The following is a 12,862-nucleotide window of genomic DNA, read 5'->3' on the forward strand; positions in this document are numbered from 1 at the left end:
ACTGGAAGTGTTCATCTGACCTTCTATACTGGTGATAAAGCTATAGAAGAAGATACATCTAATGTGATTTACACCTCAGACTCACCTGTAAATTTGCTCTGTTAGTAAAATTGTAAACAAAGGGTATAAAGTCATTTTTAACAAAAAAGGTGGATTCATCTATAACACAGAAGGTGAACTAATTGCCAAAGCAAAGCCTAAGTTGGAATCTATTGTTTGAATACAAATGAAGTGAAACGGTGCTACTATACAAAAGATAGTTAAATCTTATGGCATCATTGGCAAGGACATGTGAATTGCAAAAGTATACAGAAATTATCAAAGGTTTCAATGGGACTAAATGAAGTTATTGTGATTAAAGATCGCCGTGAGTTATGCATTGTGGGAAAACACATCTTCCACTCAAACCCAGCTAAAGATATTTTAAACACATCTCAGACTTAGTACATTCTGATTTGTGTGGGCAAATGGAGACAGACAGAATCTATAGTATGTGTGAAGATGGCAGCCAGTGCAAAAGTATGTCGTGCTTCTCCTAGGAAAAATGTAAATATTGCCAGTAAAAAGAAACCGTGTGCAAATTGTAAGGATGAAATATTGAAACTACACGAACGAGTATCCAGTCTATTATCAGTACACTAAAAATGGAAATTACTAAACCTCAAACACCAAAATGTGAACCGCTGATAAAGAAAAGTGCGCCAAAAATTCCGCCAGAAACCATGCCCTTTTCTGAAGAATGGTCTCAAGTGATCAAGAACAAAGTTAAAAAAGTGTTGCAAGAAGCAAGAAGAAAACAGTGCTATGAAGTTTAAAATCAAGGATTCAAGAGCATAATGAGCAAAATGCAGTGAAACACCGTAACCATCATTTGTGTGAAAACTCGCGATCTGTTAGGCCTCAAACAACTGCTGCAAAAGGAAATAAAGTTCTTGTTTTAAGTGACAGTCATGGCAGAAACTGTGGGAGTATACTACAAGACGAAATAGGCAAAAAATTCAGTGTGCAAAGTATTATAAAACCAGGGGCACCAATTAAGGAAGTTGTGAAAAACGCAGGCAAATTAACTGATAACTTCTCCATCAACGATACTTTAATCATTATTGGTGGCACAAATGACACTGATAAACCTCTGGAAGAATTGCAGAGGAACATGAAAGATTCTTTGGAATACATACTTAAACTCACGCAAAAAAACAAATGTAATAATTCATCTAATACCTCTTAGATATGATGCACAAGTTCTAAATGGAAAAATCAATACTGCCACAGGCATGTGTAGGAGGAGATTATCTGTGAATTTCGAAATCGAACACCTGAAAAGAAATGAACCTAAAACTCATCGTTTACATCTAAACAAACAAGGAAAGATTCACATTTGTAATAGGCTTGCTTCTTTCATACACATGGCAAAAACTGAAAAACCAAGTACCAAACGCAAGCGGACAATCATATAAGAAAGTGCCAGTCTCAAAGTGATACAACCAATGTCATAAAGTCATACTGTAATAATAAAGGAATGATTCAGTTAGCCAAGAATCTAGTGACAAACTGTAGATCCAAACATATAAAGTATCCTTTTATAAGAAAGCCCTTGGAGTCAGGTGTAATTGATGTTGAACGTCTGCTTCTGAAGAAATGTTAGCCGATGGTTTCACAAAATCACTTATCAATGCCAGACATGGAACATGTATAAGAAACTGTAGCTTTGTGAAGAAAGTGAAGGAGTAACTGTACATTTAGACTTCATACTGTGTGTTGTCAGTTTAAGGGTACATGTGGAGATATGTAAATTGATATCGACAGTTTTTTGTTTACTCCTTTGTATTTTAATCAGTGGTCATTATGAGTTCTGGGGTAATATGTACTGAGTAATTAAAAAAACATTATTTCAGGAAGCTTTCATGTTTATATTAAAAAATGCTCAACAATTACGTTTGAGACTGCCTTCATGTTTGTCATAAATTTGATTTTCTCAAACAAGACTTGCTTTTCCAGATTGTTCTTTAAGCAATTCTAATCGACTAGTGGTTGTTTCCACTGAATCTAAAAAAAGGTAGCTAGGTCATCCATCTATTTTTAGACTGTTCCTTTTGTAATCTAATATTGATTTTCTCCTAATGACGTTCTCTCTTCCCTTATGACTTTTTCTAGAATACAATTACAGAGAAGAAAGGAGAGACCATCTCCCTGCCGCACTCCAATTTTGATCTCAAAACTTCTAGAAATTTCACTTTACAATTGGTTTTTGTATTCACTTAATTAGAGCTATAATTTTGCTTTCTAAGCCCAGTACATTGAATATTTCGAATAGTGATTTTCTTTCACGTGAGTCATAAGCTTCCCTGAACTTAACGTAAATGATTAACAATACATTATTATTGACTTTTGGTTGACAATCTATTTTAAACATGATTTATTCTTTCTAAAATCACATTGATATTCACCAGTTTGAAAGTTGAGTAGTTGCTGGTCTGCCCAAGCTAATAATTCTTTTTGATAAAATTTCATAGGTGACCAATAGGAGAGAAATGCCTCTGTAATTGTTCACATCGGTTTTGTCTCCTGCTTTCTGCAGTGGACGGATTAAGGCCATCTACCCGTCTTTAGCAGTCTCTTCTGTGAAGATTATTATTATTATTATTATTATTATTATTATTATTATTATTATTATTATTATTTAGTAGTAGTAGTAGTAGTAGTAGTAGTAGTAGTAGTAGTATTGTTATGCTGTCAAGGCTTTACAATTCACCATTATTTATGATATATTTTTGCTTAATTTACAGTCCTCTCCACCCACAAACTCTTCGGGGAATTCTGGTGGAACAACTGGAACCATCACAGAAGAACACATCAGAGCTTCTTTGCTATCCGCTGTTGAAGATAAAGTGCGCCGTAGACTTCGAGAACAGTTCTCTCAAATGCAGGCCGAGATAGAAACTCTGACTCGTACCCAGCAGGAACTAACTCAGGGCAAAAATAAACTTGATGACATTATAACAAGATTGGAGAAGGAACAGGTAAAGTGGGTCATTTAAGAGACAAGTTAACTGATTTACACTGTACTTTTTCCTCTTGGACTGTTCTTTAGCAAAAGTTTTAATTTCTTTCTCACACATTTGCCATGAGGATTTGCACTTACATGTCTAAGCCTCAGTACGGAGTTTTATATTCTGATGCAAAAGTCTTTAAAGTCTTTAACAGGCTGTTGGTAGAAAAATGTAGGAAATTGGGGATCCACAGATATTCAAAAACAAAATAATTTAACAGAATATTTGGACTTATGGATCTGCATTCAAGTTAATACAGTCTTACACAGGTTTTTTACTATTCCAGTATGTAGACAGATGATAGTGCTCTCAGAAATCAGAAAAGTTACGTAAATTCTTAGTATTAACTTGTAGAGAGAAACAACAGCTGGGTAGTGTACGAAAAAGAGCAGTGATTCTTTTTCTCCCAAAGTAGTTACTTTTCATCTAATATACGTAAAATCCAAATCTAATTTTCATAATTAGCAGTGAGAGTAGATTAGCACTAGTCGTAATTTGTTGTTAGTATGCTTTACAGAAACAAGCTGCAGGGCTGCTTCTGCCTGTTTATGTATAACTTGTCTAGTCCATGTTCCTGAAAGTTTTCCTTCATGATGGAATTTAAGAATTTGAATATGTGAATTAATTTAAAAAAGTATAGTGATTTTTCTCAAGGAAACATATGGTATTAAAATACCCGGAACAAAATCATGACTGTATTAATTTGGGTTGTCAGAGTTGTTGTGGTCTTCAGTCCTGAGACTGGTCTGATGCAGCTCTCCACGCTACTCTATCCTGTGCAAGCTTCTTCATCTCCCAGTACCTACTGCAGCCTACATCCTTCTGAATCTGTTTAGTGTATTCATCTCTTGGCCTCCCTCTATGATTTTTACCCTTCACACTGCCCTCCAATACTAAACTGGTGATCCCTCGATGTCTCAGAACATGTCCTACCAACCAATCCCTTCTTCTAGTCAAGTTGTGCCACAAGCTCCTCTTCTCCCCAATTCTATTCAATACTTCCTCATTAGTTATGTGATCTACCCATCTAATCTTCAGCATTCTTCTGTAGCACCACATTTCTAAAGCTTCTATTCTCTTCTTGTCTAAACTATTTATCGTCCACATTTCACTTCCATACATGGCTACACTCCATACAAATACTTTCAGAAACGACTTCCTGACATTTAAATCTATACTCGATGTTAACAAATTTTTCTTCTTCAGAAACACTTTCCTTGCCATTGCCAGTCTACACTTTATATCCTGTCTACTTCGACCTTCATCAGTTATTTTGCTCCCCAAATAGCAAAACTCCTTTACTACTTTCAGTGTCTCATTTCGAAATCTAATTCCCTCAGCATCACCTGACTTAATTCGACTACATTCCATTATCCTCGTTTTGCTTTTGTTGATGTTCATCTTATACCCTCCTTTCAAGACCCTGTCCATTCCATTCAACTGCTCTTCTAAGTCCTTTGCTGTCTCTGACAGAATTACAATGTCATCGGCGAACTTCGAAGTTTTTATTTTTTCTCCATGGATTTTAATACCTACTCCAAACTTTTCTTTTGTTTCCTTTACTGCTTGCTCAATATACAGATTGAATAACATCGGGGGTAGGCTACAACCCTGTCTCACTCCCTTCCCAACCACTGCTTCCCTTTCATGTCCCTCGACTCTTATAACTGCCATCTGGTTTCTGTACAAATTGTAAATAGCCTTTCGCTCCCTGTATTTTACCCCTGCCACCTTCAGAATTTGAAAGAGAGTATTCCAGTCAACATTGTCAAAAGCTTTCTCTAAGTCTACAAATGCTAGAAATCTTTCTTCTAAGATAAGTCGTAAGGTCGGTATTGCCTCACGTGTTCCAACATTTCTACGGAATCCAAACTGATCTTCCCCAAGGCCGGCTTCTATCAGTTTTTCCATTCGTCTGTAAAGAATTTGCGTTAGTATTTTGCAGCTGTGACTTATTAAACTGATAGTTTGGTAATTTTCACATCTGTCAACACCTGCTTTCTTTGGGATTGGAATTATTATATTCTTCTTGAAGTCTGAGGGTATTTCGCCTGTCTCATACATCTTTCTCACCAGATGGTAGAGTTTTGTCAGGATTGGCTCTCCCAAGGCTGTCAGTGGTTCTAATGGAATTTTGTCTACTCTGGGGTCCTTGTTTTCACAGGTCTTTCAGTGCTCTGTCAAACTCTTCATGCAGTATCATATCTCCCATTTCACCTTCATCTACATCCTATTCCATTTCCATAATATTGTCCTCAAGTACATCGCCCTTGTATAGACCCTCTATATACTCCTTCCACCTTTCTGCTTTCCCTTCTTTGCTTAGAACTGGGTTTCCATCTGAGCTCTTAATATTCATGCAAGAGGTTCTCCTTTCTCCAAAGGTCTCTTTAATTTTCCTGTAGGCAGTATCTATCTTACCCCTAGTGAGATAGGCCTCTACATCCTTACATTTGTCCTCTACCCATCCCTGCTTAGCCATTTTGCACTTCCTGTCGATCTCATTTTTGAGACGTTTGTATTCCTTTTTGCCTGCTTCATTTACTGCATTTTTATATTTTCTCCTTTCATCAATTAAATTCAATATTTCTTCTGTTACCCAAGGATTTCTACTAGTCCTTGTCTTTTTACCTACTTCATCCTCTGCCGCCTTCACTACTTCATACCTCAGAGCTACCCATTCTTCTTCTACCGTATTTCTTTCCCCCATTCCTGTCAATTGTTCCCTTATGCTCTCCCTGAAACCATGTACAACCTCTGGTTCTTTCAGTTTATCCAGGTCCCATCTCCTTAAATTCCCACATTTTTGCAGTTTCTTCAGTTTTAATCTACAGTTCATAACCAATAGATTGTGGTCAGAGTCCACATCTGCCCGTGGAAATGTCTTACAATTTAAAACCTGGTTCCTAAATCTCTGTCTTACCATTATATAATCTATCTGATATCTTCTAGTATCTCCAGGGTTCTTCCATGTATACAACCTTCTTTCATGATTCTTGAACCAAGTGTTAGTTATAATTAAGTTATGCTCTGTGCAAAATTCTACCAGGTGGCTTCCTCCTTCATTTCTTAGCTTCAATCCATATTCACCTACGTTTCCCTCTCTCCCTTTTCCTACTCTCGAATTCCAGTCACCCATGACTATTAAATTTTCGTCTCCCTTCACTACCTGAATAATTTCTTTTATCTCATCGTACATTTCATCAATTTCTCCGTCATCTGCAGAGCTAGTTGGCATAGAAATTTGTATAACTGTAGTTGACTTGGGCTTCATGTCTATCTTGGCCACAATAATGCGTTCACTATGCTGTTTGTAGTAGCTTACCCATACTCCTGTTTTTTTATTCATTATTAAACCTACTCCTGCATTACCCCTATTTGATTTTGTGTTTATAACCCTGTATTCACCTGACCAAAAGTCTTGTTCCTCCTGCCACTGAACTTCACTAATTCCCAGTATATCTAACTTTAACCTACCCATTTCCGTTTATAAATTTTCTAACCTACCTGCCCGATTAAGGGATCTGACATTCCACGCTCTGATCCGTAGAACGCCAGTTTTCTTTCTTCTGATAACAATGTCCTCTTGAGTAGTCCCCGCCCGGAGATCCGAATGGGGGACTATTTTACCCCTCGGAATATTTTACCCAACAGGACGCCATCATCATTTAATCATAGAGTAAAGCTGCATGCTCTCGGGAAAAATTACGGCTGTAGTTTCCCCTTGCTTTGAGCCGTTCGCAGTACCAGAACAGCAAGGCCATTTTGGATAGTGTTACAAGGCCAGATCAGTCAATCATACCCCTGCAACTACTGAAAAGGTTGCTGCCCCTCTTCAGGAACCACACGTTTGTCTGGCCCCTCAACAGATACCCCTCCGTTGTGGTTGCACCTACGGTATGGCTATCTGTATCGTTGAGGCATGCAAGCCTCCCCACCAACGGCAAGGTCCATGGTCAGAGTACCCCAGTTAATAAAGTCATGATTTTGTACCAGTGTGATTCTTTTCAACCAGGTACTTTTTAACCCCATATGTTTCCTTTAGGAAAATCAGTGCGCTTTTTTGTTTCACTGATAATGATCTGCACAAATATCTGTACTGTAAGTTATGTATTTCCATTAAATTTTACAAGACAAAAATAAAGGTGACACCTATATAAAGATATTTTTTTCTCTTATTTGAAAAGTTTTTTGTTGTCTACTTGAGCAGCATGAAGGTGAATATTCAGCTTCATTTGAAAAGAATAAATCTATATTCCTCCCTCCTTATACTACTTATACTTTTTCTATACAGTTAAAGTTCAAGTGTAAGGGTCATTAATGAGAACTGGAAAATTTTTACATTATTCTCGGGGAAAGGGTCCTAACTGAGCAGTTTGAGATTTCCTTCTTCTGACTTGCTGATAAAGGAATCAAACGTAGGAAAGAAAATTAAACGTAGATATAGAAAACTGCCGTGTTGCTCTAAAACAGTTGTGTGGGATGATGAATTGAGATACAATGGATTAGATTGTGAAAGGGATTGGAACATGAGGAAGTGATTCAAAAAAAAAAAAAAAAAACAGCATGATACCCCCAGTAGAGGACATTGTAAGAAAGATTAGCAACAACAACAAGAACAGTCTTGTTTATGTGCCTATCATTCACTAAATGCCTCAGCTGTATGCTGAGTGGTTACCTTTACTTCTTCCATTATTTATACACCTCTCTGGAAGTTTCAGTAATACGACCTAACAGTTTGGAAAACTATCATTGATATCAAAATAACCCCATGTGAACACTTACATGTAAATAACAGACTGTTAGTTGCAGATATTGCAATGTGAAGACATCAGAAAGACTGTAACAGAAGATAACAAAAAATTGAAACTTCATTACACTCTCAAATGACTGTAACAGAAGAGTTCAGAGACCAGATTTACAGCTTGTCGAAAGATGAGCTAAGGTCCTTAAATGAAGTGTGGGATACTCTTTCAGAGTTAGTAGTAGGAACAGGTTTGTCATTATGTAAATGCCAAAACAATATAAGATAAAAAAAAGAAAAAATGCAGTGGAATGATGAAGTAAAATAATGCTTCAAGGGTGCAAAAGCAGACAGATTTCATTTTGTTTCTCTTGTTTGCTTTTCATCCAAAATATCAAATTGTTCTACCAGAAATAACCTTAAGTGCCATTATATATTAAAAGAACAGGTTAGACATTTGACAGACATAGGAAACAAAGAATACATGGAGTGTGAGTGGTGAATAAAAGCTGGCAAGATACTGAAGTACTCAGTGATTGGAACTGGTAATGATCAATCTATTGTTTAAGAACAGTGACTAAAAGAAATGTGTAAACTACAAAAGCGCAAACCTTCTGTCTCCATCCCGGAGAATAGATTGAGGAAATCCATGGAACCTTAATTGCAGTAGGAACAGGATGGTTATAGAACTAACAGATCAACAATAGATCTCCTTTTTTGTGAGAGAACGCTATTTGAAAAACACTGTGTGAAAATCCAGTGAATCATACTCATATTCTTAAACATGAAGAGGCATGAGACTGTGTACCATGCAAACTTATGTGGAAATGTTGGTGGCAAAAAAAGTACATGTTGATCTTTTGTTCTGAAGAACTGTATAGAAATGATAAGTGTGCATACAGATCCACGCGAGATGATGAAAATGGTTTAAAACTTAAAGTGGAGTTCAATTAGGATGTTGCTTGTCACCACATCTCTTCGTTGTTATAATGAATGAAGTAATAAAAGCAGTAAAATAAAAGAACCGTAATACAAATGCCTCAGTTTTCGTTGATCGTGTCGTGTAATGGGGTGAAACGGAAGTTCTTTACAAATTAATCTTCAACAAACTGAATTCCAGAAAATAGGAGTGATCATCAGTAGAACAAAGAGTTTGTGTGGAAATGACCAGAAATCCAAAAACAACCCTTTTGAATGTTGGAAATGAAAAGATCTTTATAGATGACAATTTCAAGTATGTAGACAATATTGTCTCTTCAAGTGATACCCTCTCTCAGGAAATTGCCAACAGAAAGCAAATAGCTTCCAAATTCTGTCACATTATTCATCAGTTACTGTGTTACAAAACTTTCCTATTATTTTAAAGATTTGCAAAAAGCAACTTGTCTTGGATACAGCATCGTTACTGCAATACCAGTAATCATCACCAGGCAAATGAAGTGCAGTTTCTCCAGTCTTGCTTTCAAGAAAAATTGAAGGATAAATTAATATGTGGAAACATGGCAGTAGCTTCATCTGGAATGGAGCATAAATGGCATAATAGAGCTTGAAAGACTATACTGGCATGGTAATAGGGAACTAATGTCTTTACATAGAATACTGATACAGTATTTTGAAATAGCTATACCAGGGAAAATATCTGACAGGAAATTTCATGATATTTGTGAGAAGGGCATTGGCAATAAATGTATAATTGTTATTGCAACAAGCCAATATGTTTGAGCTCCTTCTAGGATGTTCTATCCACCCATATCCAACTACACCCAACTTGCTGGAGTCAGGAGCAGTTGATGATGATGATGATGATATGATGATGATGATGATGATGATGTAGAACAGATCAGTCACTCCTGGGTTCATATCCTGTTATTTGTAGAAACTTAGATCTGGTGTGACAGTCATTGTGGATTTAATTTTTAGGCACTATCCTACTTCTATGTTCCCAAACGCGTGGATTCCTTTGTTTGCATCTTAGGTAAGTAATGCACAGTACAGATATAACAGGTCAGATAGACTGTATATTTCATAGTCAAATACTGATTTTGCCTGTGTTCTTTTTATTTACAAAGTAAATGTCCAACTGTTGTAAGCCTATGATGTAAATGCTTGGTACTTTTGTTGAGTTGTACTTCTGGCTGCTGTATCCAACTTCAATTAGTGATGCTATTAATTAGAGTTTTCCATTCAGTAGGTGCTGTTAAAGGAAAGGTTGGATTTCATGATGTTATTATTCATTTATGTATGTTTGTTTTGCATTCATAATATTACCCTTCAGCTTTTGTTAATCACTGTGGTTACATGTGTACAAATTTTTCAAAAACATTCTGTATTAGGAGCAGCAAAAAGGTAGAACCAAACTTTCAGCGAACATTTCTCACATATAGAGAAAGAAAATGTTATATGGACATGGCTCCAGAAACATTTTATTTCCATTTTAGGACTCATTTTGTACTTCTCTTCATAATCACATTAATCATTGAAAACACACAGAAACAGAACATACCAGCATGAAACAGTTTCTTACTTGAAATGTTCAAAATGCCCTCCTTTAGTAAGGATGCATGCATCAACTCGCCTTCACATTGAATTTCTGATGCACTGATGTATTCCTGGAGGAATGTGTATTGTTTCATAGCGTTCCACAATATGGGTATGAAGACTCTGCATGTCTTGCACTGGAGTTCTGTACACAAGAGTTTCAAGTGCCCGCACAAATAAAACTCTAGTAGTTTTGGTCTGGAGAACTTGGAAGCCAAGGAATGGTACACGTCTACCTATCCATCCATCACAGAATTTGTTATTTAGAAGACCACAAACATTAACACAGAAATGAGGAGGAGCTCCATCATGTATAAAGTACATTTTGTCATGCTCATAAAGGCACATGTTCTACCAGAACCAGAGCATGTACAGTATTCTCTGAGAAAGCAGAGTCACCAACAGTGCTGGCCCAAACACTGACTGATTGTGAACAGAAGTAAAAAATGAGCTCTAACATGGAAATATAGTGTTTACAGTCCCATATCCATTTAATATATTTGTTTCTTCTATGTGTGAATAATGTTTCCTGATTGTATGGCCATGCCGTTTTGTTACAGCCTGTATAACAACAAGCATAAAATCAATAAGCTAAGTAACTTAAATTCAAAAATTCGCCACAAAATAGTACAAATTTGCTGGCTGTGGTGGCCGAGCAGTTCTAGGCGCTACAGTCTGGAACCACGCGACCACTATGGTCGCAGGTTCGAATCCTGCCTCGGGCATGGGTGTGTGTGATGTCCTTAGGTTAGTTAAGTTTAAGTAGTTCTAAGTTCTAGGGGACTGATGACCTCAGAAGTTAAGTCAAACAGTGCTCAGAGCCATTTGAACCAGTAAAAATTTGCAAATGAGCAACATCTTGTGGTACTATAAAAGGAATAGAATTTAAAATTTATTGTGTTAATTTATTACTAATAATATGATTTAAAAGAAAAATTAAATTATCTAAATATCCATTTTATTTTCTGCAAAATAATCGTAAATAAAAGATCTGTTTACTTCATCAGGTTGAACTTGATAAGAACATAACTGTCCTGGAGGACAAAGAACAAGAACTGGAGAAGGCTATTGCTCGATTATCTGAACAAGAAGCTATTGATGTTGATGAAGCCGTAACAACAACAGCCCCGCTTTACAAGCAGTAAGTACTTGCATATTAATAATGTAAATGTTAGTGTTATGTGTATAGTGCATGGTGCAGTGGTGCCAACAGAGAAAAGCTCTTTTGTCTTCTCACTTATACATTTTTTTTGGAGGAAGTGTGACCTATAATGCTATCAATGCTTGATCATTTATATTTTATTCCCTGTTCAATTAACACTCAAAGCAGATGTTTTAGAGAAAATAATGGGTACACTCTTCTAATGACACATTAATTCTGAAGTTAAATATCTGCAACAAAGGTAGCCACTTCAGTGTATAAAAGAAACAAACTGTTTCTAAGTCCACATCTTAAGTAAAAAGGTAGCATACTTGATGCTCACTTTGATTTGCCAATGTTATAACTTGCATTTTTATCACAAATTGCATCATTGTCTAGCATGCATTATTTTAGGTAAGTCCATATATAGATTGGTTGTCCCCAGAAGCATACATAATTTTTAGTGCTGGCAATGACTAACAAAAGAACTATCCAGTCTATTCCATAGGTTTGTTGAAATACTGCATTCATATTCAATAGACAGTGGTTTTACAATATAAATTAAAAATGTTTTGTTTCCTGGTAAATCAAAAATATTATTTATAGTTTGAATATTAATAGTGGACCACTAAACGATAAAACCGGCAATTGGAAAAGTTCTGTTTAACATGTTTGCCGTTGATACCTACAAGGCAGAGGCTTGTAAACAAGCATAAGCTGTAAGCTGGAATCATACTCATGCAAAACACATGAAGTCTGTGTTCTGCACCTATGTGATGTTGACAGAAAATTTATTTCTGCTAGAAGCAAAAATTATGTAAAAAGCCTTGTTTATACCAGGGGTTTGCCGAGGACTTTGTAATTCTGTCAGAGACAGCAAAGGACCTGGAAGAGCAGTTGAACGGAATGGACAGTGTATTGAAAGGAGGATATAAGATGAACATCGACAAAAGCAAAACGAAAATAATGGAATGTAGTCTAATTAAATCAGGTGATGCTGAGGGAATTAGATTAGGAAATGAGACACTTAAAGTAGTAGATGACTTTTGCTATTTGAGGAGCAAAATAACTGATGATGGTCCAAGTAGAGAGGATATGAAATGTAGACTGGCAGTGGCAAGGAAAGCGTTTCTGAAGAAGAGAAATTTGTTAACATCGAGTATAGATTTGTGTCAGGAAGTCTTTTCTGAAACTATTTGTATGGAGTGTAGCTATCCATGGAAGTGAAACATGGACGATAACTAGTTTAGACAAGAACAGAATAGAAGCTTTCAAAATGTGGTGCTACAGAAGAATGCTGGAGATTAGGTGGGTAGATCACGTAACTATTGAGGAGGTTACTGAATAGAATTGGGGAGAAGAGGAATTTGTGGCACAACTTGACTAGAA

At 36.4% G+C, this 12,862-nt stretch overlaps 1 protein-coding gene across 5 annotated transcripts in view; it reads left to right on the forward strand.

Moving 5' to 3' along the window:
• The window catches only part of LOC124709616 (tumor susceptibility gene 101 protein), a 162,724-nt gene that overhangs the window by 112,859 nt on the left and 37,003 nt on the right, over window positions 1-12,862 (forward strand). For all 5 annotated transcript variants that reach the window (XM_047240854.1, XM_047240853.1, XM_047240855.1 and 2 more), the window contains 2 exons: window positions 2,787-3,020; window positions 11,340-11,473. In XM_047240854.1, coding sequence (XP_047096810.1) covers window positions 2,787-3,020; window positions 11,340-11,473 — 368 coding nt within the window. The remainder of the gene's footprint in view (window positions 1-2,786; window positions 3,021-11,339; window positions 11,474-12,862) is intronic.

The sequence above is a fragment of the Schistocerca piceifrons genome, chromosome 1 (assembly GCF_021461385.2).
Source record: "Schistocerca piceifrons isolate TAMUIC-IGC-003096 chromosome 1, iqSchPice1.1, whole genome shotgun sequence".
Classification (NCBI taxonomy): domain Eukaryota; kingdom Metazoa; phylum Arthropoda; class Insecta; order Orthoptera; family Acrididae; genus Schistocerca; species Schistocerca piceifrons.